Source organism: Balearica regulorum, chromosome 21, assembly GCF_011004875.1.
Source record: "Balearica regulorum gibbericeps isolate bBalReg1 chromosome 21, bBalReg1.pri, whole genome shotgun sequence".
Lineage (NCBI taxonomy): Eukaryota > Metazoa > Chordata > Aves > Gruiformes > Gruidae > Balearica > Balearica regulorum.
Window position 1 is genome coordinate 2795254 of NC_046204.1, and position 25842 is coordinate 2821095.

At 52.8% G+C, this 25842-nt stretch overlaps 1 protein-coding gene across 3 annotated transcripts; it reads left to right on the forward strand.

Moving 5' to 3' along the window:
* The first annotated feature begins 5787 nt into the window (after window positions 1-5787).
* TMEM240 (transmembrane protein 240) lies at window positions 5788-22874 on the forward strand. Of its 3 annotated transcripts, none has more exons than XM_075773174.1 (5): window positions 5788-5998; window positions 6561-6850; window positions 7076-7182; window positions 18875-19083; window positions 22258-22872. In XM_075773174.1, the coding sequence occupies exons 2-5, from the start codon at window positions 6794-6796 to the stop codon at window positions 22404-22406; spliced, it is 522 nt and encodes a 173-aa protein (XP_075629289.1). In that variant the 5' UTR covers window positions 5788-5998; window positions 6561-6793; the 3' UTR covers window positions 22407-22872. The 3 variants fall into 3 exon arrangements, with proteins under 3 accessions (XP_075629289.1, XP_075629290.1, XP_075629288.1); XM_075773175.1 differs by having other exon boundaries at window positions 7041-7182; window positions 22258-22871; XM_075773173.1 differs by lacking the exons at window positions 5788-5998; window positions 6561-6850 and having other exon boundaries at window positions 6983-7182; window positions 22258-22874.
* Window positions 22875-25842: the final 2968 nt, after the last annotated feature.

Below are 25842 nucleotides of genomic sequence, written 5' to 3' on the forward strand. Positions count from 1 at the left end.
AAAAGTTGTTTTGTAAAGGAACTTGTAAACGGTTTGGAGCAAATGAGGTCTGTGTGCTCTTTCATAGTTGGATATGTGAGGACAGCATTTTAAATACCATGTTAAAAGTGAAGTAGCATGAAATGGGGTTTGAGCTCCTGGCTTCTCTCTCATTCTGTCACTGACCTCTGACAGCTGACATGAATCACCTAATTTTCCTCACCTTTAATCATTTTGCACATGCAGGAAGTCAGTGCTGAGTACCTTCTCTCAGCTGAGGGCAACGTTACCCATCTATGCAGACAACTTTGGCTGTGTATGTAGAATGTCATATGGCAATGCTACTTAACCTCTTGCAGCGAACACCCGTGCATATATTAAAAGGCATCTGCTCCACGCCTCAGAACTGCAAGTCCACGTCTGAAAATACTTCTTTGCAGTTGCAAATTTTTGAAGTCTGTTGTCAGGCCCCTCTCTCTACTCCTGCGATGGGGGAGTTGGCTGTGGTTTCAGCTGCCTTGTGGGAGAACTTAGACCTCTGCCAGCTCAATCTGTGTCCTGGATGGTGTCCAAATGGGTCACTGCATCACACTCGGGTCCCAGGAATGTTTAATATCCCTGAATTACCTGTGCTGTTTTTTCTTGTCTGTTAAAAATACTTAAAGCAAAAATTTTGTGCAGAACGAAGGAATAGATGAGAACAATTAGGGGATGGGGAGTTCAAGCAGCAGCTGTGATAAGGTTTGCAGGGCGTATGTCTTCCGATTGGCTTGTCCTGTCCCATTTTGTTTCTGGAGACTCCGTATTTGAAGGATTTCATTCAGCCTCCTCATCTCTGCTCATGTGTCTGATACCATTGCTTGTTACCATGGGGATATTTACAGCCAAAGATGATGCTGTGAGGACTGAACTGCTTTAGTCGATCTCTTTAAAAGGCATTTCAAGCAAGCACAGTACCGAGTATTTTGAGCAGATTTCCTTCCCTATACAGTATCAGTACCAAGTCTACTCTGTGCCAAGGTGAAACTTGGAGAGTGTTTGAAAATGTTTTCTGCTTTCACTGTAATTCATCCTAAACGGAGTTCTCTGTTATTTTACAGAAAAGCAGTAAAAACCCAAACAGGATTTTTTTTAACCCATGCTTTGTGTGTATGTGGAGATTTACAGAAATGTCCTTTTATTGTGTAAAGATTATACTTTTCATGCGCATAATTGGCAGAGAATTCTGGTTGCTGTAGTGCTAAGAGTGGATTCATTAGTAGAACTTCAGTTCACTGTATCTCTTCAACTGAAACAAGAAGCCTTTTGGTCTGAAAACATGATATAGTATACAGGATGTCACAGAGCTGTTCTTTCCATCCTAAACATTCTGTCCAAAAGCAAAAGCAACCCTGGGAGTTGATCATTTGTAAGTTTATTTACCAGTGTGCAGAAGGATATTTGGATGGATGGATGGATGACTTACCTGGCTGGACAGAGTATTCTAAATGATCCACAGTCTGGTTCAAAGTAGTCAAATTTTTGTGGTCTGTGTCTTTTTAAGTCCAGTAGTTGGTCATCTTCCTATATAATGAAGGAAAGCAATGAAGAGTGAAGACCTTGTGAACACAGACTGTAAGTATTCAGAATTTGGCTGTGGTGGGAGATTTCCGCTGTAAATGAAAGTTCTCCGCTCTCTCGGCTGTTCTCCCAGTTTCCGTAAGGCCAGCAGAGGTGGTTTTAAAATGCAGGTTCCTCCCAGAGGTTTCCCCCCCACTTCCTAACTGCAGTGATTATGTTTTGTCAGCATTTCTCTCACTTTTTTTTTTTACTTTCTACAAAAGGCCATATTGATTAAAGAATAGTATCTATTGACGTGTGTTTATAAGGTTTTGCTCTCTTGCTGCCGTGAAGTTGATGCTGCCTCCTGTGTGGGCAGATCTTTGCCGAGAACTTCCTGAGGTTTCCATCCGTCACGTCTCAGCCCTCTGCAGATCCCATCCATAAGGCACAGAGCAGTGGAGCCCTGTTCACTTCTAGCTTGCGGTCTGTTTTTCTTTCACACAAGTCACTTTTGTGTCTGTTTTCTGTGTTTCTTGTCTTGCTTAAGACTTTCATAAAATTCTTTGTGAGAGACATCAGCATGTCTTTTGAATGTAAATAAAAACTGGTGATGAGAGCGCAATGCGTTTTCTCCCCTCTGCTCTGCTGGTGGCTTATCCCTGAAGTTCTCTGCTTGTTGGCTTCCTTCGCTTGCCTATGGGGCTCAGCGCTCAAAGTGCCGCAGATAATGCGATCAGACTGCATATGGTGGAAAAGAGCATTCTTCTCTAGGTTTGATATTGCTGGATCTGACTGTGCGAAGATCAATGATCCTAGCTAGATTTCCCCAATGCAGCAGCCTAACGAATGTGTTGCTAGGCAGATTATCCAGCGTCAACTTCTGTTTCTCGTACGTGTAGGAGCTTAGGAGAAGGTATCGATAAAGACAAACACAAATGCTTGTACCAGCACAGGAACCGTGAAAAGAAGAGGGGAATAAAACCCGGTGGAGTATAGGGAGGGTATGGGACAGCTGAGTGGGCTCTTGTGGAAGAGAAAAAGTTAAAAAGGATAAATGAGAGAATTGTTATGTTTAGTTGTTAGATTCTTCGATAAATTCTGACTTGTGTGAACACCGTGGAACACTCACTAGCTGAGGTCTCTGCTCCCCTCAGGAGGAAAGCGGAGGGAGTCAGTTCCTGTGAATCTGGCTTGTGATAATATTCCCCCCCGGAGCTGCATGCTGAGAGGGCGAACCCCCCTGAGGTGGTTCCCATGCAGAGATCTCTGCTCTTTTTTGTCATCTTAGCCAGTATTGCTGGGCTTTAAAAGATATTATAGAACGAGGGAAGGATACGTTCACTGTATGCCCTCCGGTGCTGTGAACTAATGGAGGCCGGATGACAGTACCGGGCCATGCAGCAGCGTTGGGTTAAACAAGGGAAGAGGCCAGCGGTCGCTTGATGAGGGATTAGCCAAAATGCCGCTGAGACCTGGTACTGCGGTCTTGGCTGCGTGAGGATGGTGGTGCCAGTACAACGTGAGGCTTGAAGCTGAACAGGAGCTGTAGGTACTGCGGATGCTTGTTTTCAAAATCAGTTCTAGCAATATTAAAGTAATTAGGAACAAGTTTATCAAACCCACTGTAAACTGTGGTGGTGGCAACTGGAAACTGTCTAAGCACCTGTTAGCACCTACATTAAAAAGACGGTCTTCACTCATACAAGTATAATGTCACTTTGCTCAAACGCAGACGGACCCTCCGTCTTTTCATTCGATGGAAGTCACTAGAGAAACTCTTCTTGGCCTTATTTCCCCGAGACACGCGGGTGAAAGGCCAGACTGGCTGCACGCCGTGCATGGCCTCGGGTTGTTCTTGGGTCTGTGAGCAGCCAAGAGTTCAATGTGTTCAGCGCACTGAGTGGGACAGAAATGGCGGTGACGGTTTGTTTCTGCAAGAACAGGCGGTTTGGGTTTTGGCCCAGGTTTGTCTCCTGTCTGATCCCTGCCGTGGCTGCGCAGAACTCCTTGTCCCCGCCGTGAGCTGCTGTGGAGAGCTGCTTCTCGAAAAACTCGGCGAGTCTGTAGCAAGGCTAGGGAGCAAACCTAGATGTTGTGGGGTCAGGAGGATGGGACGAGACAAGCCAAGTCTGGACATGTTGAAAATGGGCCAGCAAGAACAATGAGAAAACCCGTTTGACCGACGCGCTGCAGTAAAGCAAACGTGAGATGTTCCTCGCTGCAGAATGGCAGGTGTCACTTGGTACCCCTGCCAACTGAAGGAGGATGAAATGGAGAGAGGAGAAGGAATTTCTAATATAATTCAGTGCCACAGAAGATCGTTGACTCAAGGGTTCTGCGTGCCGACTGGATTAAATAAAGACTGTGATAATTTCATGACTGCTACCCGCATTTGCAGCCCTGGGAGCCTGTCAGATTTAGTGAGTCCCGTGCTCCGGGCAGTGCCAGTGGGTGCAAGGAAGGATTCCCCTACGCTGGCACCCTTCTGCCCAGACTAGGCTGAAGTTTGTTACCTGTCAGGCAGCTGTACTGCACTATGGCCACAGGCGGGAGGTAAAGGGCACTGGGTGCAACCGGGACTGCAGCGTACACCGAGCAAAACCATCAGAACAGCGATGTTTGGAATCCCCATCAGCAAGGGCTTTTGCTCCAAAAAGGCGAGAAGGGAAGACGGCTCCTGCGGAGTTACGCTGAGAAACCCGGCTTATACCTGAGCCAATGGCAAAATCCTTCCTTCGGCTGAGAGCTGACCCAGCCTAGTTTGTGGGCACGGCTGGGAGGTCAGGAACGCTGGCTGATGGCCAGGCACAACTTCAGTTACACAAAATTCCCTGAGACTTTTCTTCAAATTGCCTGTTCTCTCCTGTGATTTTTATTTGGCTGTTACTTTAAAAATGTGTATGTTTTCTACAACTAGCAGAGCAAGTAGCTGCGTTATCTCTGCGTTACTCTTACTGAGGTCTGCACAGAGATGGTAGAAACCATCTCCTAGCTGAAGAAGAAGTGAAAGCAGCTCGGGGCAGAGGGCTGTTGAGGAGGGAACCCTGATGTGTTGGGCAGGATCGTGACAAAAGGCGCCTTCCCAGCCTTGCTGCTCTTTTGCACGAAGTGCCTGGCTTATCAAATGTTTCATGGGTGTGGTTTAATTTAAAAAAAAAAAAAAAAAATCTGCAATGCAATCTGTGCTCTAATTTGAGGACACCATTTAGTGATTTTAATTGTGTGACAGTATTTTGGTATTTTCAATACCCAGTAGTAGGTTAATGACTGCTCCTTGAAGAATGGAGTTTATATAACACAAGTCATTACATAAGGAGGCTGATTGTGGCCTGAGGAACAGAAGGAAAACAAATAGACAAGAATGCAAAACCCAGAACAAGCAAACTCTGCTTTGATGGCCCTGAGAAGCCTAAGAAATAAATAATAATTGGGTTCCAGCAAGGTGAAACTAACCTTAAGGAAGGCTGAGGACTTGGAGGCGACAGCACTGCACGACACGACACGGCACAACAACCGTGGAGCTACGTGCTGCCATGCATTTCCCACGTGGTGGCTGTAATCTGTTCATCCAGATCGCACGGTTTGCATCAAAATGAACGACAAACGATGAGCTAGCAAGCAAAAAGTTATTGGCTGGTCGCTTTTTATTTTTGTTTTTCCCAGAAGCTCCTAAACATGGCCTGAGTCGGACGGACCAAATAGCAGGGTGAAATAAAACCGTGGGAGAACCTGGAGCACGACCTTTTGCTCGGACCTTAGATCTCAGGTTTGGTAGATGGGACAAAGTCGTACGGGGTAATTTTATTTCTGTCACAAAAGCGAGCGCATCTCCTGTGTACGCATCACCCCAGCTTTCCTTAGGGGGCCACGTCCGGGGGAGATACTTGGCAGAGGTGGGAGTCGCTCCCAGCTCTGCTGCCAGCGGGCTCGAAGAAGGACCGGGCGCCCACAGCCGCCTTCGGGTGCCCTTCGGGCATCTCCCCCGAGCCAGGAGGGCCCGGGCCGAGCTGGGGCGAAGGGCTGCAGACCCCCCCAGCAGGGCCGTCGCTCTCGGAGCGGGCAGCAGCCGGCGGAGGGAGGCGCCGTGGGAAGCGCCGGGGGCGCGGCGGAGTTCGGGGCTCCGGTGCCACCCGCCGCGGGCTGTGCCCGTGCCCCCGCACCCCCGGCCGCGGCCCCCCCCCAACACCACACACACACCCCCCCCCCCCCCCGCCCCCCCGGGCCCGCACACCCCCCCGGCCCGCCGTCCCTCCGGGATGCGAGGAGGAGGACGGGGCAGACCCCGGGCGGGAGGAAGGGCGGGGTGAGGACGGCGTGTGGGACTCAAAATGCGGCCAAGCGCCGCTGCCGGGGCTTCGCTCGGGAAAAGCGTGCGGCGGCGAGGCGGGGGGAAGCCCCGCAAGGGCAGGTCCGCAGAGCTGTCGCTGCTGCTGTCGCTCGCAATGAGCCGCTCTCGGAGCAGCGCCTCCCCACGTAGGTAAATGCCCGGGGTGGGGAGGGGGCGGCCGGCTCTGCCTGGGCGCATCTCCCCGCTGCATCCCGCATCCCTCCCCCGTGCGGAGCCGGCGGCGCGGAGCCACCCGGGCCCGGGAGGGGCTGGGCCGGGGGCTTCCAGCACGGAGCCGAGCAGCGGGGACACGCGGCCCCGAGCCGGGAGGGTTTGTGGGGTTTTGGGGAGGGGGTGGGCGGTTTGGGGTTTAGGATTTTTTTTTTTAAATTTTTTTTTTTTAAACCGATCGGGAGGGGGGGTGATTTTTGGGGAGGGTCGGGGAAGAAGATGCAATGAGGCTCCCCCGGACTGGGTGATTTTTGCAGCCTGCCTCCTCCTCCTCCCCCGGCCTCCCCCCCGGTTTTGGCTGGCTCGCTTTCCAGTTGCTGCATGAAGGGCTGTGCTTGTGGCGGTGTGTGCCCGCTCCCGGAGACGTGGCGCACCTCCCTCGGCTGAGGCCGGGGAGAGGCCGGGGGAAGGGGAATTTTTTTTTTTTTTATTATTATTATTATTTTTTATTTTTCTATTTTACCTGTCACGTTTGTCCTAGAAAAATAAAAAAATAAAACGGGCAGGGCGAGGGAGCCCGAGGCATCCCCGGCACGGGGGAGTGCGTGTGTGTGTGCGGGGGGCGCCCCGCCGCCCCGCCGCCCCCCGCCGCACCGCAGCGTGCGGGCACCGAGCGCGATGCGCCCCGGGCTGAGCTCTGCGGAATAGCGCGGCCGCCGCTCGCCGTCCGCGGGCTGGGGGCGGACGGACCCGACCGCTGGCAATTCCCTATTGATGTCCATGAATGCAAACACCATGATTTTCATGATCCTGGGCGCCTCTATCGTTATGGTAAGAGATTTTGCTTATTTCCCTCCCCTCCACCCCCCCCCACCGCACCGTCCCTCAGCCCGTGCACCTCTGTGTGTATGCGTGTGTGTGCATGTGCGTGTGCCCCATTAAACACCAAAGATTATTTTCTTTATGACTGCTTCAGTCTTTGGCAATCAAACTAGAGTCAATGTTTTATTCCATCATCCAGAGTTGACCAGATGCCTTGGTTATGGGCTCTTACAGGCAATAGCTTGCTTGATGGACATGAATGCGTTGTTGGACAGATTTCACAATTACATCTTGCCGCATCTGAGAGGGGAAGACCGAGTTTGTCACTGCAACTGTGGCAGGTAAGTTACCTGCATAAGCTCTGTCTCACCTGTCCCCCCCAGCCCCTTCCCACCTCCTCTCACTGGAAAGGCACAGCGAGGTGGTGGCCAGCGGCACAGTGCCTGCTGGCTGGACTACCATGTTTGCATTCTGGCTGTGTCTCACCTTCCTCAGCAGCTCCTGCGTGAACACAGGGTTTGGGGTGGTTTTTTTTTCTTGTTTTTCCGGAAGAGGAGTTTTCTGTGGACCTGGAAGTCCATTTTCCTTTGTGTGCATGCTTGTGTATAGGCATCTGCGAGCCCTGGGAAAGTGAGTAACTTTGATTTAAACGCTTGTCATTTTGCCTTTGTTGTCACTGGGCTGCGTTGCTCCTCAGGGGGTTTGTGGGCTGGGTGTTGCAGTTGGCGGTCGTGTGGCTGAAACAGCGGAGAACCCAGAGGATCTGTGGCCAGGAAGGAGTGTTGCTGTCTAGGACAGCGTCACTTTGAGGCTTTGTAACTTCGATCAGTTTTTAATTCTCTGTGGCTTTTCTCCTGAGAGTTGGAACGATGCTGGACAAAGCACACCGAGGTAGCAGGTCTGTGTTTTGTGGAACATTTAGTAAGCTGAGAGTGTCGGGGAGGATTCTATGCCAGGAGCAATGCCTTTGCTGTGAGCAAGTTTATGACTGGACAAATACCTGCCTCTCGCCATGGCTGTTTGGCAACGCTTAATTCTCCTAAACGTCGCGCTTCTGATGTCGCGTGTAATCGCTGAGGTGCTCGGCTTGTAACTGGGCTTTGGCTGCTCTCTGCGTTAGAGCTTTGAGGGGGTGCTTTTCTCTCTTCTCCATGGGACTGTTGTCGGCCCTCCTGACCCTGCGCTCCTGGAGGCCTCCTTGTCCTCCTGTGCCTGGTCACTCACTGCCTGCTGGAGAGGTTCTTGTCTGGGGAGGGGGGAGTAAAGCAGCATGAGGCTGTGCCAGCTAAAGGACATGCTGAGGGAGCCCTCCCCTGCCACATCCAACATTGAGATTGAGCTCTACTCCTCTTTGAGCTGCCTCTGGAGCCAGCTGCATCCTGTCTCCCGGGCGTCACATCCCTCTGGTGTCCCTGGTGTGGAAGCTAAGCCGAAACTGGGATGTGCACAGCGTAACGAAGGGAAACGGCTTTGCCCTTCCACTCTGCTTCATTCACAGAATGAAGGTGATCATCACCTTTCTCTCCACGGTTCCTCCTCAGACTCCTGTGGCAGAACAGCAAAGAAGGTACCAGCAGCACCTCGCGGGCCAAACGCAGCCAGGCCCTGAGCGATCTCGTAAGCGGCCCCTAAATACCCGGCTCCCTGGGCACCTCTGTGTTAAGGTCAATCGCGAAGACTCTGGGCAAGAAATGTCCACAGAGTCTTTGATTTTCTTTGGCAGGGATTGGCTTTTTCTTAGGCAATTTTTTGGAGTCTTCTTGATGTTTTTCACTAGTTTAAGAGTTTTTCTCTGCCTCTTCAACCAATTTTTTCTTTCTACTTGTCGCAGCTGTGTTCAGTGGTGGTGAAAATTGACTGCTGGTAATAGACTTTAACATCCTCTGAAGTGACTGAGAAGCATCAGGTCTCACTGGTGGTGTTGGCAGAGGGTCCCTTCTGCCCAAGTCTGAGAAGGTGGCAGGGGCACCCCTCTCTCCTCTGACTGCATGTCTGCAGAGATGCTGCCGAGGCAGATAAATTAGCCATGGCACTCTCCCCAGACACAGTTAGGTCATTTCTTAGAAAGTGAGAAAAACAGCTTCCAAACTGTCAAGCATGGATCTGAGGGGAGGCAAAAAGTGCAAGTTTACCAGTTGCCTTAGGTATGCAGAAGCAATGGCTCTTGCCACCAGAAATAGCATACCAGTCCCCGCTCCCGGGCACGGGCATGGGTCTCAACATGTTCCTGCTCTGATGTGGGAGACACCTGCACAAGGCATCCCCGTGCTATGGGACTTTGTGTGGCCTCATGCCATTTGGTGCGTGATCCTCACCCGCTCTCTGCGAGCCCTGACCTGCTGCCCGAATCCGAGTTCTCTGATTTAAAAGGCATGTGATGCTGAATGTGCCTTGTCCTTGTTGTCAGCTGTCCAAGTGCTCTGGGAGCACCTAGCACGAGCCAGAAGCAGTTCTGCCTTGCACTAAGCAAGGATGCATCCTGTGAGCAGTGGTACCAGAAATTGAGAAAGGATTCTTAATTTCCCAATAACCAAAGGGAGCCCTTGGAGGAGGGAACTGGCTGCAGTTCAGTGTGTTGCAGGGAGGAATGGGGAAAATGAGTAAATGTTGCAGAAATGGAAGGGAAGGAGGAATTGGAATAAATGAAGATTGGTGTGAAACAGGCTGAGCTGCTGCGATTACTGTTTTTCCCTCCTGCACTAGCCTAGGTTGTAGTGTCAGTCACACCAACTAATTCATTCAGAAATGTTTTCCTTCCACTCTGTGTCCTTCCTCAGCGTCCCAGAGTGGGCCCCTTCCCCAGGAATGGTCTACCACGTCTCAGCCCCCCAGGCTGGACTGTGAGTACCTGGCCTCGGGCATCCCGTGTAGTGCAGGACGTGCTCTCCGGAAGGAATCGGAATCTGCGCTGAGTTATGGCAGCGTGAGGGGCTGGGAACTGTTGCCTTGCTGCTGTTGTGGACAGTGAGGGCTGACGCTCGGTGTGTCTCACGCCAGCTGAAGCCAGGCGTGCCAGGGGATTTGGGGCTCTCTGCTCTGCCTCTTCCAGGCCTCTGTGTCCCACCTCGTCGCTCAAGGCTCCAGGGAAAAAGCCCAGACTTCAGCTCTTGGCTGTCCCTGCCGCTCTTTGATGCTAGCGTGCCCTTCCCAGACTGGGAAGACTGTGGGCAGCCCTGGCCGTTCGGCTCCTGGCTCAGACCGCAGCAGGCGAGGGGGCCAGAGGCAGACGTGTGCCATTAGTGCGTCTGCAGCCCGGACCTCCGCTCGCTTGGCAGTGGGATGGGGGCCTGGCTGTGTTTCCAGCTCCATCTCCTCACTTCTTTCCATCCACGCTTTCTGCTCCCTGGGGAGGGGCGGCTGGGACACCGTGAGTGTCCCTCCAGTGCTGGTCTCAGGCAGCAGCACGAGCCATCCCCAGGGGTGCCCCGGCTCTGCCCGCGTTTCGGTGGCTCTGGGCTCATTAGAGCCGCCTGGGTGCATGGCCAGCAGGGCAGACTGGTCCGGCTGTCTCCTCAAAGAGCTCTTTGGGTTGCGTGGAGGCTGTGGCTGTGGTGTCTCCTCAGGGGCAGCAATGTGTCTTTCCCTGGACCCTGCCTGTTCCCCTCTCCATGGGGGACCAGGCCTAGCAAGAAGGTCCCAGGACAAAGCGCTAGCTCATGGCACCCTGCCCACTTCTTCCTGAAATGCCCTCTGCCAGCCCTTGCCTTGCAGAGAGGGCCTCATTTCCTGCAGCCGGGGACTATACTTTGTTTTTTTCCCCATGTTCCTGAGCCCTCAGTGCGTTAGCAATGACTGGGGAGAGTCACTGCGGTCAAGACACTTGGGGAAGAAAACCAGCCCCATCTTCAGGCGCGGCTGAACGCTGGACTCTTGGCACTGCTGGGGCTGATCCCCACCCTCGCTGCGCACATCCCTGGGGGATCACGGTCACTGGGGCTATTTGAGGCTGAAGCTGTTGCTTGTCACTTGATGCCAGAAGCAGGGTAGCAATTTGGTGAGGCAAGAGTGACCTCGCTATGCTGGGCCCTGGCAGGTGCTTTTCGGGTCTGTGATGTCAGAAGGGAGTTGTGGCCTCTTGCTGGACACTGGAGAACTGAGAGGGTGCTTCAGAAGGCTGTGCTGTGCAAAGTGTTCGGTGACTGCCTGTGGCGGCAGGGACTGGACCCCATGGCTGACCGGCCGTGTGTGCTGTCTGGAGTAGCACACACAAGCTGCCCTTCCCTCCCACCCCAAGAAACACGTGGTCAAGGCTGACGCATATTTGCGGTCTGTGAAGTGGCAACGTTCACCGAGCCACTCTTTGCAGTTCGAGTGAGCCTGGGCCGGACGGTGCCTTTGCCATAGGAGCAGTCCTGCTCTGAGAGCTGAGACAGCCAGCGCTCTGGGCTGTGAGTGGGAGCAGATGTCCTTATCTGTGCAGGTGGGGTGTCGCTGTTAGGCTGGACTGGGGCTTTCCCGCTCGGCTGCCCTCCTGCCAGCGCTAGAACCAGGGAGGGCAAAGCTGCCAGAACCGCTGAGGCCAGTCAAAGGGCGTCTACAGCTGCTCGGTGGGAGAACAGTCCTGCCCGGTCCTTGGGAAGGGAAGCTGCTGTCGTGATGGTGCATGGAGAACATCAGCAGAGACCCAGGGCTGGCCCTGGCACCTGGTGCTGATGCTGAGCCTGCACAGACACGCCTGGTGCGACAGGGACTGGTCCTCTCTCAACATCTGCCTTCTTGCTGGAGGGAGAAGGGGTGACAGCCACATTTACACTCCCGCGGGCTCCTGCGGATGCCATGCAGGAATGTGCCTGCTAAAGCAGATCCCTGGGGAAGCTTGGCACTCTCTGTCCTCAGCATGTGGAGATACTCAGCCTGCCCAAGTCACCGTGTTGGGCCCTGCTTGCGTGCGGGCAGCCCAGCCCCTCTGGTCCTACCTCCTTGGGATGTACCTATTCCCAGGAAAGAGCAGGGCTATGGAGGACCGGAGGACTGCGGAAGCGTAGCGCTGCCCCAGTCCGAATGTCTCTGTCCCAGCCAGTAAAGGGTCCTCTCTGGAAGCAGAGAGCTGGCAGCAGATCAGGAGCTGGGTGATGTCATGCAAAGGAAAAACACCAAAGGGCGTCTGTGGAGACAGGGTGAATTGGAGAGAACAGATGACACCTGCATGGAGCAAGAACCCGTCGAAACAGCCTGGGGGGCTTGGAAATTCCCTGAATGGGAAAGGACAGGGACCTCAGGAGCTCTGGCACATATTCTCCTTGCCACTGACCTTCTGAGTGACCTTGGGTGAATCATTCCCTCCCAGGCAAAGTCTTCCCCCGTGAGCAGGGTTAGAAAGGACTGAGAGGGCTGTCAGCCCTACCTGAACACCAACACCCAGCAGCAGAGCTGGGGGGGATGGCCAGCCCTCAGGTCAGGTCTTCCTGTCCGAGGGATACTTCAGCCCTGCTCTCTCTAGGCTCTGATCCAGGAGCTAAAGTCTCAGGGCAAGGCTATGCTGGACCTCTCCAGAGCAAGTGGTGTGCATGGAGACCCTGCGGCGCGGTGGGCTGCTTCCCAGGAGGGTGGCTGGGCACAGGGTGGAAATGTGTGAGGTGGCTGCTGGCTGGGGCTCTGCCCGGATGCTGGGGTCACTGGTGCTGCCAGGGAGGATGGCCGGTGGTGCTGGAGCAGTGTCGTCTTGTGGCAGCATGGGCTCGAATAATGCTGCTCACTGGGCTGCGTGCGTGAGGGGCCAAATGCTGCCCGCCACACTCAGAGACCGGCCAACGCTTGTCCCGGGCTAGCCACGCTGCGTCAGGAGGTACACGGAGGGTACATTTTTGCTCTGTTTCCTCCTTTCCCAGCCACTCCGGAAAAGTCATTAAACCTCTCTGTCCCCAGATCCTCTGCGGATGTGCCGGGGGTGCTCCTTGCCTCGTGCTGGAGACCACCAGGCCTTTCTTGGGCTTCTGGAAGCTGCTGCAGTGCGAAGGGTCCCGGGAAGGTGTTCTCACCTGTGCAGTGGTGCCACCCACACTGGTCTGCAGACGGGCTTTGCTGGCGATGGCTCTGAGAGGCAGCGGGCTGGTTGGCGTGTTTTGGGAGAGGCTGCAAGGTCAGACAGGGGTGCAGGACAGGGAGGCTCGTTCCCTCTCTCTAGCTCTGCTCGGGGCACGCCGTGGTGGCTCTGCCTGGGGGCTGGCCAGCGAGGCAGGACGAGCCACGTTCCCCCAAATCCTGCTGCAGCTGGAGGTGGGGAATGGGGGCAGTCCATCCAGGTTGTGACAGCAGCAGCACGAGCCTGGGAGATGTGACATGTCTGCTACCGACTGACACCTGCCCAGGAGGGAGCCAAGCTGAGCCAGAGCATCAGCGTGCCACGTGCCCAGCGGAGGGGGGAGAAGTGGAAAGTGTAGAGGCGGTGACGGGCTCTTTGCATTTAAAACGACAGATCAGCGGCGCGTTTTTAAAGGCTCCCGTGCTGTGCTTTGGCTGCAGCAGCCAGCACACGCGCAAGGTCACTGGAAGGGACAATAGCGCTTTGGGCAGCTCGGTAGTGAAACTTCCCAGCCATGCCGGCCAAGGTTCTGCTCCAGCCCGCTGCACTGCTTGCCCTGGGAGGGAGGAGAGGAGGTCTTCCCCCTTTCTCACAAAGACTGGGAAAGGGGACGGGGATGCTACAGCTCAAGCACACGTGCTCAGACACAAACACTGTGCTCCCTTTGTCCGGCAGCTTCAGTTTCTCACCTGAGCCGGGTGCTGTCTAGCTGGGGACGGATCAGCAAATCCAGTCTCTCTCTTGCTTCAGGATTCAGGAGCTGGCAATCGGCAGACCCTCCTGCTTTCCGTGGTGTTTCTGGCTAGAAGTGTGGTTACGTTTCTTTTCCGATAATTACATCTGCTTCCTGTGGAAGCTCCTTCACATCGAGGGTGGCCATGGCTGCTAGGTGCAGCTGAAAGTGCATGGCACATGAGGGGAAGTGGCGCATGAGTAACCTGGTAGGAATAATTTGACCCGGATCTGTTACAACAACTGATACCAGTGTGAACTGCCCAGGAATTGGCCCTCAGGTTATTTGGTACATCTTTTTCTTGTAAAGAAACATGGTCAGGACATGGGTTTACCTTCTGAGGACCACGTGTACTTTGTCGCAGCTCTCTCACAGCTGAGGGTGCTGCGAACGGCAGAGGCCTCACACCCCACGGCAGGCGTCTGGCTGCTGGCTAAGGTGATGGAAGGCTGAAGGAGGTTTTTTTTGTCTCTTCTCAAAGGTCTTTGGTTAGTGAAAGAGGCACTGGCTGGAGGGTTATGTCAGCCCCTGGACGCCCACGTTTCTGAAAACAAGGTTTGGCCAAAAGCATCTGCTCTGAGGAGCTGCCCTGCCCGAACCGCGTCTCCAGCACTGTCTGCCCTCCCTGGGAGGGCACTGGTATGGAGCCGGCGGTGGCTTGCTGCACCCACAGCACGCTCAGCTTAGAGGTGATACGTTTCCTCATCGGATCCAGCCCCCAGAGCCATCCAGGCCACGTTCCAGTTTCAAATTCCCTTGATATGTGGTGGGGACCCCGGACCTTTGTGCACTATTAATAATATTCTTTGCTGATGTGCCGGTGTCTCTGAATCGCTCCTGTACCATCCCCAAGGACTTGAGCTGCAACAGAAAACTTCTGGGGGGGTCTGCTCCTGTTCTCCTCCCCATCTCAGTGGCACCACTCAATCCTGTTAAGCCGAAATAAAGCATAAAAATCCGCGCAGCCCAGCTCTCCCAACTGTTGCGCTAGGAGGAAAAATTCATCTTCCCTGAGCCTTGCTAAACCCTTTCCAGAAAACTCTGCAGAGTAGAAACCGAGCACTAGCATCTCCACTGCATGGAACTACTCGGGTAACTTAGGGTTCCCAAAACCCACGTGGAAGGTAGCACTGCAGGGCCTTGAGTGCTTTCCTGGCATGCTTTAGTGACAGGAGGCTTTTCTTTCAAGGAAATTTGCACCTGGGATCCATATTTGATGTTATTTGATGTTGATATATATATTTGGCAAGTTATTAACTTGCCAAATCCAGATAGGTCAGAGCTTTTTCTCTCTGTTGAATTTTCCCTCCCATGAATCACCTTCGGACTTCTTGGTGGCTCACCATACAACAGGACTAACTCCTTTCTCCCCGGGGCACAATTGTCCCGCAGCACTTCAGGCTGTACCGGCAAAGGGCAGGCACAGGGATACTGTGAGGACCAAATCCCACCTTATGGAATGCTGGAAGCCAATGGTGACTTTATGCGCCCGGCCCCAGCCCATGCATGAACAGAAGAAAGGGTCAACCAGCCATCCTTTCCTGGAGCTTCCTCCCACCGTTATCTGTCTGAGATGTGCCTTATGGCGCATGGGTACACAGAGATGTTGGTGCAGCCACGTTAGAGATACTGGGTTGAAAAGTGTTGTTGCCAACATCAGTTGCGAGCCAGGGCAGGTTATGATATCTGTTGGCCCCACTCCATCCGTAGCCTCTAGATGTAAATGACCTACAGACCTAGACTCATCGTGCTGGGGAGCCTGGAGAAGAGAAGGCTCAGAGGGATCTTATCAATGTATATAAATACATGAAGGGAGGATGTAAAGAAGGCAGAGCCAGGCTCTTTGCGCTGATGCCCAGTGACAGGACCAGGGGCAGTGGGCACAGACTGAAGCACAGGAGGTTCTGGTTGAACATCAGGAAACACTTTCTCACTGTGAGGGTGACCAAGCACTGCGACAGGTTGTCCAGAGAGGTTGTGGTTTCCCTCTTGGTGATATTTAAAAGCCGTCTGAACATGGTCCTGGGCAGCTGGCGCTGGGTGGCCCTGCTCAAGCAGGGGGTTGGACCAGATGACCTCCAGATGTCCTTTCTGACCTCAATGATTCTGTGATTTTATGGAAGCTACAGGGCAGAAACAGGGACTTCACCTCTGACTCTGGACTCTGAAATCATTGGGCTTTGGGGACAGTCCCCTGCACATGGAGAGGGAGCTGCAAACTCGAAAGGAGTGTCAGACCCTTACTGCTGCCCCCGAGGTGCTGTTCAGCCCAGTGATGACCAAAGGAAGGGAGGAGAGCTGGAGGAGATCCCACTGCAGTGTGCAGAGTCAGCCTGTGCTGAGGAGAGGGACGAGGCAAGGAAGAGGTGACTGTGTCCCTTCCCTCCGTGCCTTGCAAGCAGAGAACAAGAGCTGTGAAGCAAGCAGATGTATGGTAAGAAAAAAAAATTCTTGTGAAGCACATGAGAGGAGTGCCATGCGTGGAGAGGCTTTAGACAGCCCTGTGGGTTGTGACACCACAATGCAGAGGAGATATACATGCCAGCTCCTGCCGAGGCACCCAAGTTCTTGATCATTTCGAGGAGTCTAGGTTTCTGGAGGTGTTTGTGGACACAGCCCTTAGGCTGTTTCTGTACTCCTAGAAGCAAAAGGGAGTAGGTTAAGGACCAGCCAGGTATCCCTGGTAGTGGCTGGGGAAGCATGGCACATGGGAGGTACGTGTGAGCCTTGCCTTTTCCCCTTCTGCAAAGCTGCTTGGCTGTGTTTGTGAAATTAATGGGAGGCCTCCCATTCATGAATAAAGTTCCCTTTTTGGGACCCTCCCTCTCACACCCTCTGTCCCCTAGATTTTCCCTAGCCAGATGAGGGGAAAAAAAAAAACACCAAACCCTCTGGTTACAAACCAACCAGCAAAAGGAGGCATGAGCAGCGCCTGCCCTTAGCCTCAGAGGTCACTTTGAGCTGCCACCAGAGCATCTCATGTCTGCCCCTGCCCCAGTCTGGTCCCTAGTACTGGGGCCTTTGCTGAATGCACATGGAGAGCGGTACTAGACAGGAGGAGCATGGCTAGGTGGGCTTCCCATCCACGCAGCCTTTTCCACCCCCCCCCCCCCAATGCCGTGGCACCAGGTTGTACACCAGCCCTCCATGCCTTGATCTGCAGGAGCTGGTGCCTCTGGTGCAGGTGGCCTCCATTAAGTCATTGCTGAGATTAGGGCTGTTTTCAGTAGGTTCCTTTGAGTGGAGGTTTGTTTGTGTAAATATTTGGACGTTTCTCAGGCATGATTATTGAGCAACCTGCACCTCATGCATATTCAGAGGCCTCCAGCGAGATCCTCCTCTCCTGCATGTGGGAGCAGGGCTGGGTCCATGGCTGTGGGAGGGATGTGAGCGTAGGTGATGCTGGTGGGGGTGGCGGTGGGCAATGCTGGGGAGAGCCCGTGCAACTGTGCCCTGGCCTTGAGCTGGGAGCACTGGTGATGCATCTGTGCTGCACTGCCAGGACTGTTGTGGTGGTTTGGTGCATGTAACCTTGGCAGCGCTGGCAGGCGCGTGGGGCTGCGGAGTGCACCTCGCTGTGGCCGGCCGTTCCTGGGCTCCTGGCAGCGGTGGCAGCACCTGCCCAAGCAGTGCCTGCCTCTAAATCAGGCAGCGGGAGGAGGCAGGATGGCTAAGCACAGAGCCTGGGCAGCCTCATGGTGCCTGGCTGCTCTCAGGAGGGGTTAAGAGCCATGTAAAGCAGAGGCAGAAGCTCCAGAGCAGCTTGTTTCCAGTTTTGCTTTGCATCCCGCATCCCCCGTCTGCTGGGATCCTCCCATCCCAGACGCTCAGCTCACCTGTCACAGCAGGTCCCCCCCCCATTCAGCCCCCACAAACCCTCCTTACTTTTTCTACTCTACAACTCCCTCACTCCATCCTTGCCATTTTCCTTCCTTTCCCGAGTTACCAGGGTCTCTCAAGCCATTCAGCATCATCCCAAGTTTGGGCTCTACCCTCTCACTGCACAAACGAACCCAAGCGCCCTTCTGGCATGAGGCGCGGGGCCAGCCTCTCCAGAACCCCCCGGGAGAGACGTAAGCCTCTGAAAGCTCCAGAGCCCATGCTTTCCCTCCCTGCTGCGTGCCACCGTGCGTGTTGGCAGGCAGGGCATCTGCTGCGCTTCTGTGCTGCGCTGCTTGGGGACGGCACCAGACCGGTGGGTTTTTGTGGAGACTGGCTACAGTGCAAGGTCAGGCCAGACCTCTGGCCTTGTCCCCAGCAAGCGGTGACCGGTGGGATGAGACGGGAGCGGGCTGCAGGGTGCTGGCAGATTCTGCACCCGGAGGGTCAGGCTGGGAGCCCTTCCTGAGCCAGAAGAGCTGCAGGAGGGAGCGGGGTGGTTCAGCTGCAGGTGCCATTAACCCCAGGCGGTGTTCAGGGCACCAAGGGCAGGCTTGCCGGCTGCTCCTGTGCCGAGAGAGGGTTCTTGCTGTCTGCTACAGGCAGTAATTGCTGCCTGTTCCTTGAGGAGGCTGGGGGAGACGCCGCATGCCAAACCACCCCAGTCACGCAGTGAGAGAACCTGAGACGGTCTTAGAGCTTGCGTGACTTTTCCAGGAGTGATACGCTGCGGGGTCTCTGCCATCTGCTGTCTGAGGATGAATTCAAGGCAGGCGTTCAAGTGCTTCCTCCATGGCCGTAAACATGCTCTGCTCTAATATGCGAAAGATGTGAATGTCACTTCACTCCGAGCGCTGGGACAGAAAGCCAAACAGCACACCTCTGGAGAGGTGCCACGAAGCTGCTGGCGCTGGCAGTGCTGCACAGCAGAGGACTTTTCCAGCTCCTGCGAGGCAGGACGGTATGGTCGCACTCGCAGGGCTACACAGCTGCGCTCTCAGACCGTGTGTGCTCACAGGAGCAAAGTGTTCCTGACCTCTGCCCGCAGACATGCCCTTTACATCTCTGGGGGGTGACCGCTCCAACCTCATGTTGTCCTTAATATTATCTTCCGTTTTACAGACGATGAACTTGGGCACAGAGAGCCTGTGTCAGGAATGCGCCGCGACTTCCAGGCACGGGTTCAGGTTTCTGTACTTTTCTCCCTCGCTCTCTGCCAATTCCTCTGCTGACATAAGCACAAAAAGCCCAGACAGCACTTCTGCTCCCAGGGATGTTGGGCGAAACTTGACGGAATGGTGTTAAACCAGCCCCTGGCCACAAGAGCAGGCGCTGGATGGAAAAACGTGCTCCGCTCTTCTCCACTGATGCTTTTCCCTGTTTCTGTTCCCTGCAACAGGCATCATGTCCATTATGTTATTCCATATGACGGGGATCAGTCAGTGGTGGACTCCTCGGAGAATTACTTTGTGACTGACAATGTAACCAAGCAAGAGATTGATCTGATGCTGGGACTTTTGCTGGGCTTTTGTATAAGCTGGTTTCTGGTGTGGATGGATGGGGTTCTCCATTACGCGGTGCGAGCCTGGAGAACTAGCCGACGGTATGGTAAGTGCAGCCTCATGGGCTCCCTTCTCGTTCCTCATCCCTTGCCCTGTCCTCTGAGGCTGGTGGAGAGGGAGGAGGTGACCGGCGTCGCAGCATTTGGTCCACGTGGATTTGGCAGAGGGCTGACCAGCCGCATCCCGGCCCTCTTTCCGCAAACAGGGATGTTTATGTGGAAATAGCTGGCTGAGGATCCCAGCCTTGAGGGCTCTGCTTTGGAAAGTGTGAAGTATGTGTCGGTGCAAAGGGGTGTTTGATGGAAAGCAACATGTTTACCCGTAGGCAGGCTGGCAGATGGTGGTTGTATGTCTGCACATGTGGGCAGAATATTTTCAGGCCAGACAAAACTTCCCTGAAATCTGGATTTTTCTGTGCATATAATTTGCAGCCAGGCACATGCTTATGGAGTGCAGCCTCTTGTTGTTTGTATAAACTCGTGACAATGTGATGACAATGACAGACATTTCTGTGTTGTGTCAGGGATGCATCAGCTGAGGTTTCCCCATCCACTTTGCTGTTCCAGATGTGTCAAATTTTTTTCAGTAGTGACATCAGCCCCACAGGGAGAAGCATTAGCTATGCTGGTTAGTCTTTGGACCAGTTAGCTCAGCATCCTGAACTAACATCCTGAGAAGGACCGACAGACGCTCCTTCAGAGGCTCGCTCTGCCCCTCTTTGTCCTCTCAGCACGGACATCCCATGGACTTTAATTGTTGGAGGGGGAAAAAAGACAGAAAAACTGTTAAAACAGTGAATGACTTGAAATTCCATAATGGCATACCCACAAATCTCAGTCTCTCTAACTGTGACTGATGGTGTCTGCTAAATGACAACTCAGAGGAAAAGGAGGGTGAGCAAGAGAAAGATTTATCTGTAAACCTGTAAGAAATTCTAATTAGCGAAGTGGACTATCTCTTTCTAAAAACTCAGATCAAAATGATATTAATTTCTCATTAGTCTTCCCAAATCCTCAGCAGCCTGCTTGAGCAGTTTCCGACTCAGGACTCTCTTGAGGCTGTGTTGCTGTCATTTCCCAAGCAGAAGGCTAATTGTCAGAGTTTCCAGCGAGACCTAAGGTACGGAGCCAATCTTGAGGCTGTGACACCTGTTTTTGATCAGACCACCTGTGGCTGTGATCTCATCAGTGCTCATGAAGTCAGCAGGGCTGGCAAGCGCTGTCCTTGGGTGAGATGCTACAGTGAGTACAGCAATAGTGTTCTTCTGAGCTGCTGCCTTTTGTTATGGAGCGGTGAGCTACAGACGTGGTATCGCCATCTAACCTACCTTCTTGTGAGTGGATACTGTGTGGATTTTTATTTTTAGTAATTTAGTAATTTAAGTAATTAATTTAGTATTTAAGCAGAACAAATTTTTTTCTTTCCTTTTTTTTTTTTCTGAAAACTACAACTTTTCAGAAAATGAGCACATTCTTACTTTGCACCCAGCTTTTCCTTCCCTTAGCAGCCCCATGGGCAGTGCCCCTTTCATGATGCAGAAGGCTGACACCCCCCTGGCCTGAGACGTTGTCTCTTCGTGCCACCTTAGCGGTGTTGCACCAGCCACACGGGACCAGTCTGCTCTTAAACCAGGTTGGTTGTTCCACAGCTGTGTCCTTCACCGGTCCTGGCTCTGTTAGCAACCCTGTGTCCTCACAGTCAAATGTGTGACAGAAGAGCCCCTGGAAGCCCCCCACATCTAATCCATAGGTGAGGTTCCCAGTGCAATGGGACATGATGTCTCTTTCCAGGAAAGGTTTTGACGTGCCTTAACTGTGCTGTCCAAAGAGAAACCGGTGTGCTTGGGTGCCGTGCTGAGTACACTTCACTAAAGACAGGCTGAAAAAAAGTCTCTGGGGAATTTGGAGCAAAATAATGAATGTTGAGCTTTTAGGTATTTCCTATTCATTCAAATCAACTATGCAAATCTAGTCATTTTAAAGGCAGAAAGGATACCTAGTTCTTTGTTGAACGAGTACCTAAGCTAAAATTTCCTTCTAAAGAAAGAAATGGTGCCTGTGACTAGGAGAGATAGGGGTAGGGGTAATACAAAGTACCGTACTGGTACAGAGTGCGGAGCCCTCCCTGAAATACATGAGTGCCACTTAGCAGTGACTCAATGTCACATTGCAGCCTGATCAGCTTAAATTTTGGTCTATTAGAATAACCTATAGCTCCTTCCTGATGGAAGAGATTTCTTAAAATAGAAAATATTCTATAGAAACTCAGACATCAGATTGCACTTCATAGTAGCTGCAGTAATGGTCAGAGCAGTCACGTACCACCTCACCCGAGCTGCAGTAGTTCAACTTTATACAATCTATTGTTCTCTGGGACTTTCAAATTCTCCTTTGTGGGGTTGGGCTATGTGTAGTTCTCGGTGGAATGACCCAAAACTCATGAAACTGAATGGCAGCTGAAATATTGCTATAGGGAAAGGTTCATGGGCTGAGACCCGAAACACTGGATAAAAAAAATGACGTTGTGCAGCCTGCGTTGGCTGTGGGGCAGAGAGGGGTTTGTGCTGATGTTGGGTGAAAGTGGCCGATGTTTCAGAAGCCAGAAGAAAGGACCAGGGTTGACCAGGGCTGATACGCACGCAGCGGCGTGGTGCCGCTGTTTCCCCGGCAGCTTGGTCCCCAGAGCAGCTCCCGGCCAGCTGCAGGGATTAGCAGGGATCAGTGGGAGGTTACCGCCTCTGGCGAGCCTTGCCACACTGTCAGCCTGGCATTCGCAGAGTGAGTAAGGCGCAAAGAGGGCTGGAGGATAGGGCTCGTCACGAGGAGTGTGTGTCCTACTAAGAGCAGAAAGCTGGAGTTTGCCTCTTGTAACTCCCACCCCCGCTGTCATAGTCCGGCGCACCCGTCTGTGCCGCTCTTGAAACAAGCCGTTCCTACAGCAGATCATGTCTGAGGGGTGGGCGCGTGTCGGTTGTGGTCAGGGCACGGGCTGGTGCAAGGCCGGGAGAGGAGCGGGCGGTGCTCTGGCTACAGCCCAGGAACCATGTCCAGATGGGGAACAAGCATGGGCTGAAGGGAAGCGTCAAGGATGGCCTTGCCAAGGCCGTCACTAGGGCCTGGTTTCTGTGGGGCAGGCCAGGACCAGGGCTAGGCAAGGCAGGAGAACATGGGTCTCACCATTCCTGTAATATCTCATCTTCCTTCTCCTTTCTGCCTTGCAGACAATTCCTGGTCTTGGATTCCAAAATTTTGTAACTTAAAGGAGTTCAGAAAACGTCATCACAGGCAGTACGAGGAGGCGACTGGGAACATGGTGCACATCAAACAGAAGCTGTACCATAATGGGCACCCCAGCCCACGGCACCTCTGAGGAATGCCTTCCCCTCCAGAGACTGCAGTGAGGTTTTAAAAAGGACTTTGCTTTTCTTCCAGGGGAACAGCTACTAGTTTCCTCCTCTGTGGAAGCCAGCCGAGGACACAATTTTACTTATCCATCCCGTGTGTCCCTGTGGCACACCACAATGCACAACTAAGCCAGTCCTGGATGCTACGCAGCCAAGACATTGCACTGTGTTCCACATTTTATTGTCAGACTTGTGTATATATGTAAAAAGCAGACAAACAAACAAAAAGAAGAGAGATTTACATTATACTTTCACCTCCCTTTTCCTGGCATTCACGGCTGTCCTGCACATCGAGCTGCCCTCCGGGGAATGTTGGCCAAGGGTATGGAGGTGGGACAACATGAGGAAGACGCAGAGTTTCTCATCCAAGAGCTCAATCCCCCCGTTTCTTTGCTCCTTTGGCTTGGTTTTGCTCTGCTCTGTTCCTTCCATTGCTAGAATGGCTTGGCTGGTCACAGGTTTGGATGGGGACAGCTGCCAGCTGGTTGTGAAGGCACAGTGTCCCTTTTGCTTTGGTTCATGGTTTTGGGAGTTGCTGTGGGGGAAGGAAGTCCTGGGAAGATATAACTGATTGTTCTTTGCAGTACTATACACTGAAACCTGCCTTAAGCAATCCAAGAAATCTTAGTGCCAGGGGAACAGTACTGTAAGGTATCGGTCCGTTTAACAGGGCTGGTGCTGCCTGGTTTACGCCACTTTTCTACCGGTGGTAGCTTGCTGGTGTCAGTGCTGCCGTTCTTCACTAACGCTAGAGAGGAGTTGCTCCTGATACACGGGGAGAAGTGTATCGAGTTGAATGGTGATAGATCTGACTTGCACCCTGATCATACCCCTCTGCTGCATAAACACACCCTCCCTTACGTGGGAGGAAAGGAGCTGCTCCCCCCCTCCTTTTCGAGGGTGAGCCTGAGGGCCTGTTGAATCCCACCCTGGAAACACCGACAATGCAGTGAGCGGGACCTGCTGACAGTCCCGCTTTTCCTGCGCACAAACAGCCACTTCTTGTGTTACTGCTCCGAGCTGAAACGGCACTTACGCAGCAGGTTGGGCTTGGCTTGAGGAACATGGCAAGACGTGGGCCTGAAGCCAAACTCATCTAGCATCAAATGTCCCAGTAATGGGTTGAATCAAAGTACGAGGATGCTCTAACATGGTTTTGCCTTTGCTTCCCCTGGCTACAGCTTAGGTGCGGGTTTCAAGGTAGCCATCAAGTTTCTGAAACCAACCTCCACATCCAGACACCTCCTTCACTTCCAGAGTTGCCTGAAGGAGTTGCTAAAGCGCAGTGGCATCTGGTTCCTGTAGCAGTCATGTTCTGCCGGGGGAGAGAAGCAGTGTGCCCGGACGGCGTTGCTTTCGCACACGCTGGGCAGCAGTCAGCAGCAGCCCTGCTGTCTGCAGTGGGAAGGCAGAGAATTTTATTGAGAGGAACAAGGGAGGGACACACTAGCCTCAAGAATTTAAGGTGGTAGCCCTGAATCCAAATCATTTCCCCTTCATTCATCATTTTGTATTGAGTGGGCTTGTGCTTAAATGGGGAAAACATCCAGAACAAAAGGATGATGAATATTACCAGAAACTGCAGTTTTCCTCTATGGGTTCCTTGACTCTGTCAACGGCCTCCTGTTGTCTGACTGCAGTGTCTGGGGAGGGAAAAGGACACCATGACTCCCTGCTCTTCTCCTCCCTGCTTCAGCTGTGTCTTGTTGGGTTTTTTTTTCATTGTGTCCTACGCCCAGGATCAGTTCAGTTATTTACAAGCCCCAAAGCCGGCCAAAAGCCAAACGTACCTGTTTCTGTGCCGTTCCTACCTTCGCTATCCCCTAGTGCCTCTTGTTTTGGAGCCCCAGTTTCTGTCTGGGCCTAAACAGTTGCCTGGTCTATACCTACATCTGTCTGCTTGACTGTCTGTCATTCAGGATGTCCTCTGGTTGTAATGTCTGCAGCCACCTGTTAGTATCTAAAGAATGACTTTCCCTTGAGCAGCTCCTTTCCTTGCAACTTCCCTCACTGTATGAGCTTCGTGCGTTTGACCACATGGGCTCATCCTCAAGTGGCATAAGATGCTCACTTCAATGGAGTGTTACTCGTACAGCGCCAGATGAGAACCGGCCAAACAGCTGCTCTGTTTGCCCTTGTGCGATGGCACGTGCTCAGCGGACAGCGAAGAATAGGTACTGTATCTTAAACAGGTACATGTCCTAGACGTGTCTTCAGATAGGACAACATTTTGCAGGGGAGAAAATTCCATCACGATAAGGACAAATACTGAGTCTCTGGAACTAGTTATGGGGGGAAAAAAGCACTTTAAATAGTCTTTCCACTTGGAGTCTCTCACAAGAGAGACTTAAGGCAGCGACCTAAACTCAGACTGAATTGGCAGTCTGGTTCTGCTCTGCTCTAGCAACTGACCTGAGCTGAAATCTCATTAAATATGAAACTTATAACTGGAAAGAATGAAGTGATGGCTCACGCTGATAAGTCTGATCCATACCAGAATTTCAGAAGAAAATGAGGCTCTGGAAGAGGGAAAAAGTATAATCCTACATGGTACATATTCCCAATGTTTAAGAACAGACTTTTTTTTTTTTTAATCTGCTGTGTCTGCAGCTATTACCTGGTGAGCCTATCTCTTGTTTACACTTAGTCAAAAAATAAAACAAAAAATACTCTCAGCGCAATTAAATTTCCTGGGAGTAATTCACTGGTCTTAAACCCAAGGAAACCAGAAACACCCTCACAGAGCAAGGTTTGTCCCAGCACACGCTAAAGCAAGGGGATTAATCCTGATTCTCATCCTTAATAAATAAGGGGCAAAGTTCCTTCCCATGCAGTAAGGGCAGGTCCTCTTCCTGACCCGAGAGATCTGGTGCATCTTCTGGGCAGGCGTGATTCCAACCAGCCAGCTTCACGGAGACACGAGGTCAGATGCCTGGTGCGAGGCGCCTTTTTCCTCTGAGTCTAGGAAGAGTCTAGATTGGACCCTGCGTAGCAGAGATCAGAACATGCCTGTTGCTGGGACCAGGTAACCTTACACACCAAGTAAGGCTGCAGCGGTGAGAACTCCTGCACGGGAGCAGTCCAGGTCCCATGTGGCATCTACCCCGTGGTGGTGTGCAGAAGATGTCTCCATGGTGTCTGCCATGTCTCCTCTTTGGGGAACGAGATGACAAGCCCCCACAGAGGAGCAGGCGGTAAAAGAGGCGGCTGTGTTTTGAGTATCGCAGAATCCCAGTACCGGCGTTGTCTTGCCCCCAGTAGCACCCGCTCTCTCTCTGCTTGACATCAGCACTCTTGTCCCTATCCCCCTCGGCTGATCCTGCTCGAGGTGTGAGCCTTACCAACAATGTCTGACTTTGTGGTCTCTTGTTCCTCTGTCCGAGTGAGGTTGCTACTGTTGCT

Bases quoted from the DNA above. Each gene is read 5' to 3' on its own strand.
- TMEM240 (XM_075773173.1), top strand. From the start codon at position 6,983: ATGACTGCTTCAGTCTTTGGCAATCAAACTAGAGTCAATGTTTTATTC. The intron at 7,183-18,874 runs GTAAGTTACCTG...TCCCTGCAACAG, and splicing joins TGTCACTGCAACTGTGGCAG to GCATCATGTCCATTATGTTA. The intron at 19,084-22,257 runs GTAAGTGCAGCC...TCTGCCTTGCAG, and splicing joins GAGAACTAGCCGACGGTATG to ACAATTCCTGGTCTTGGATT.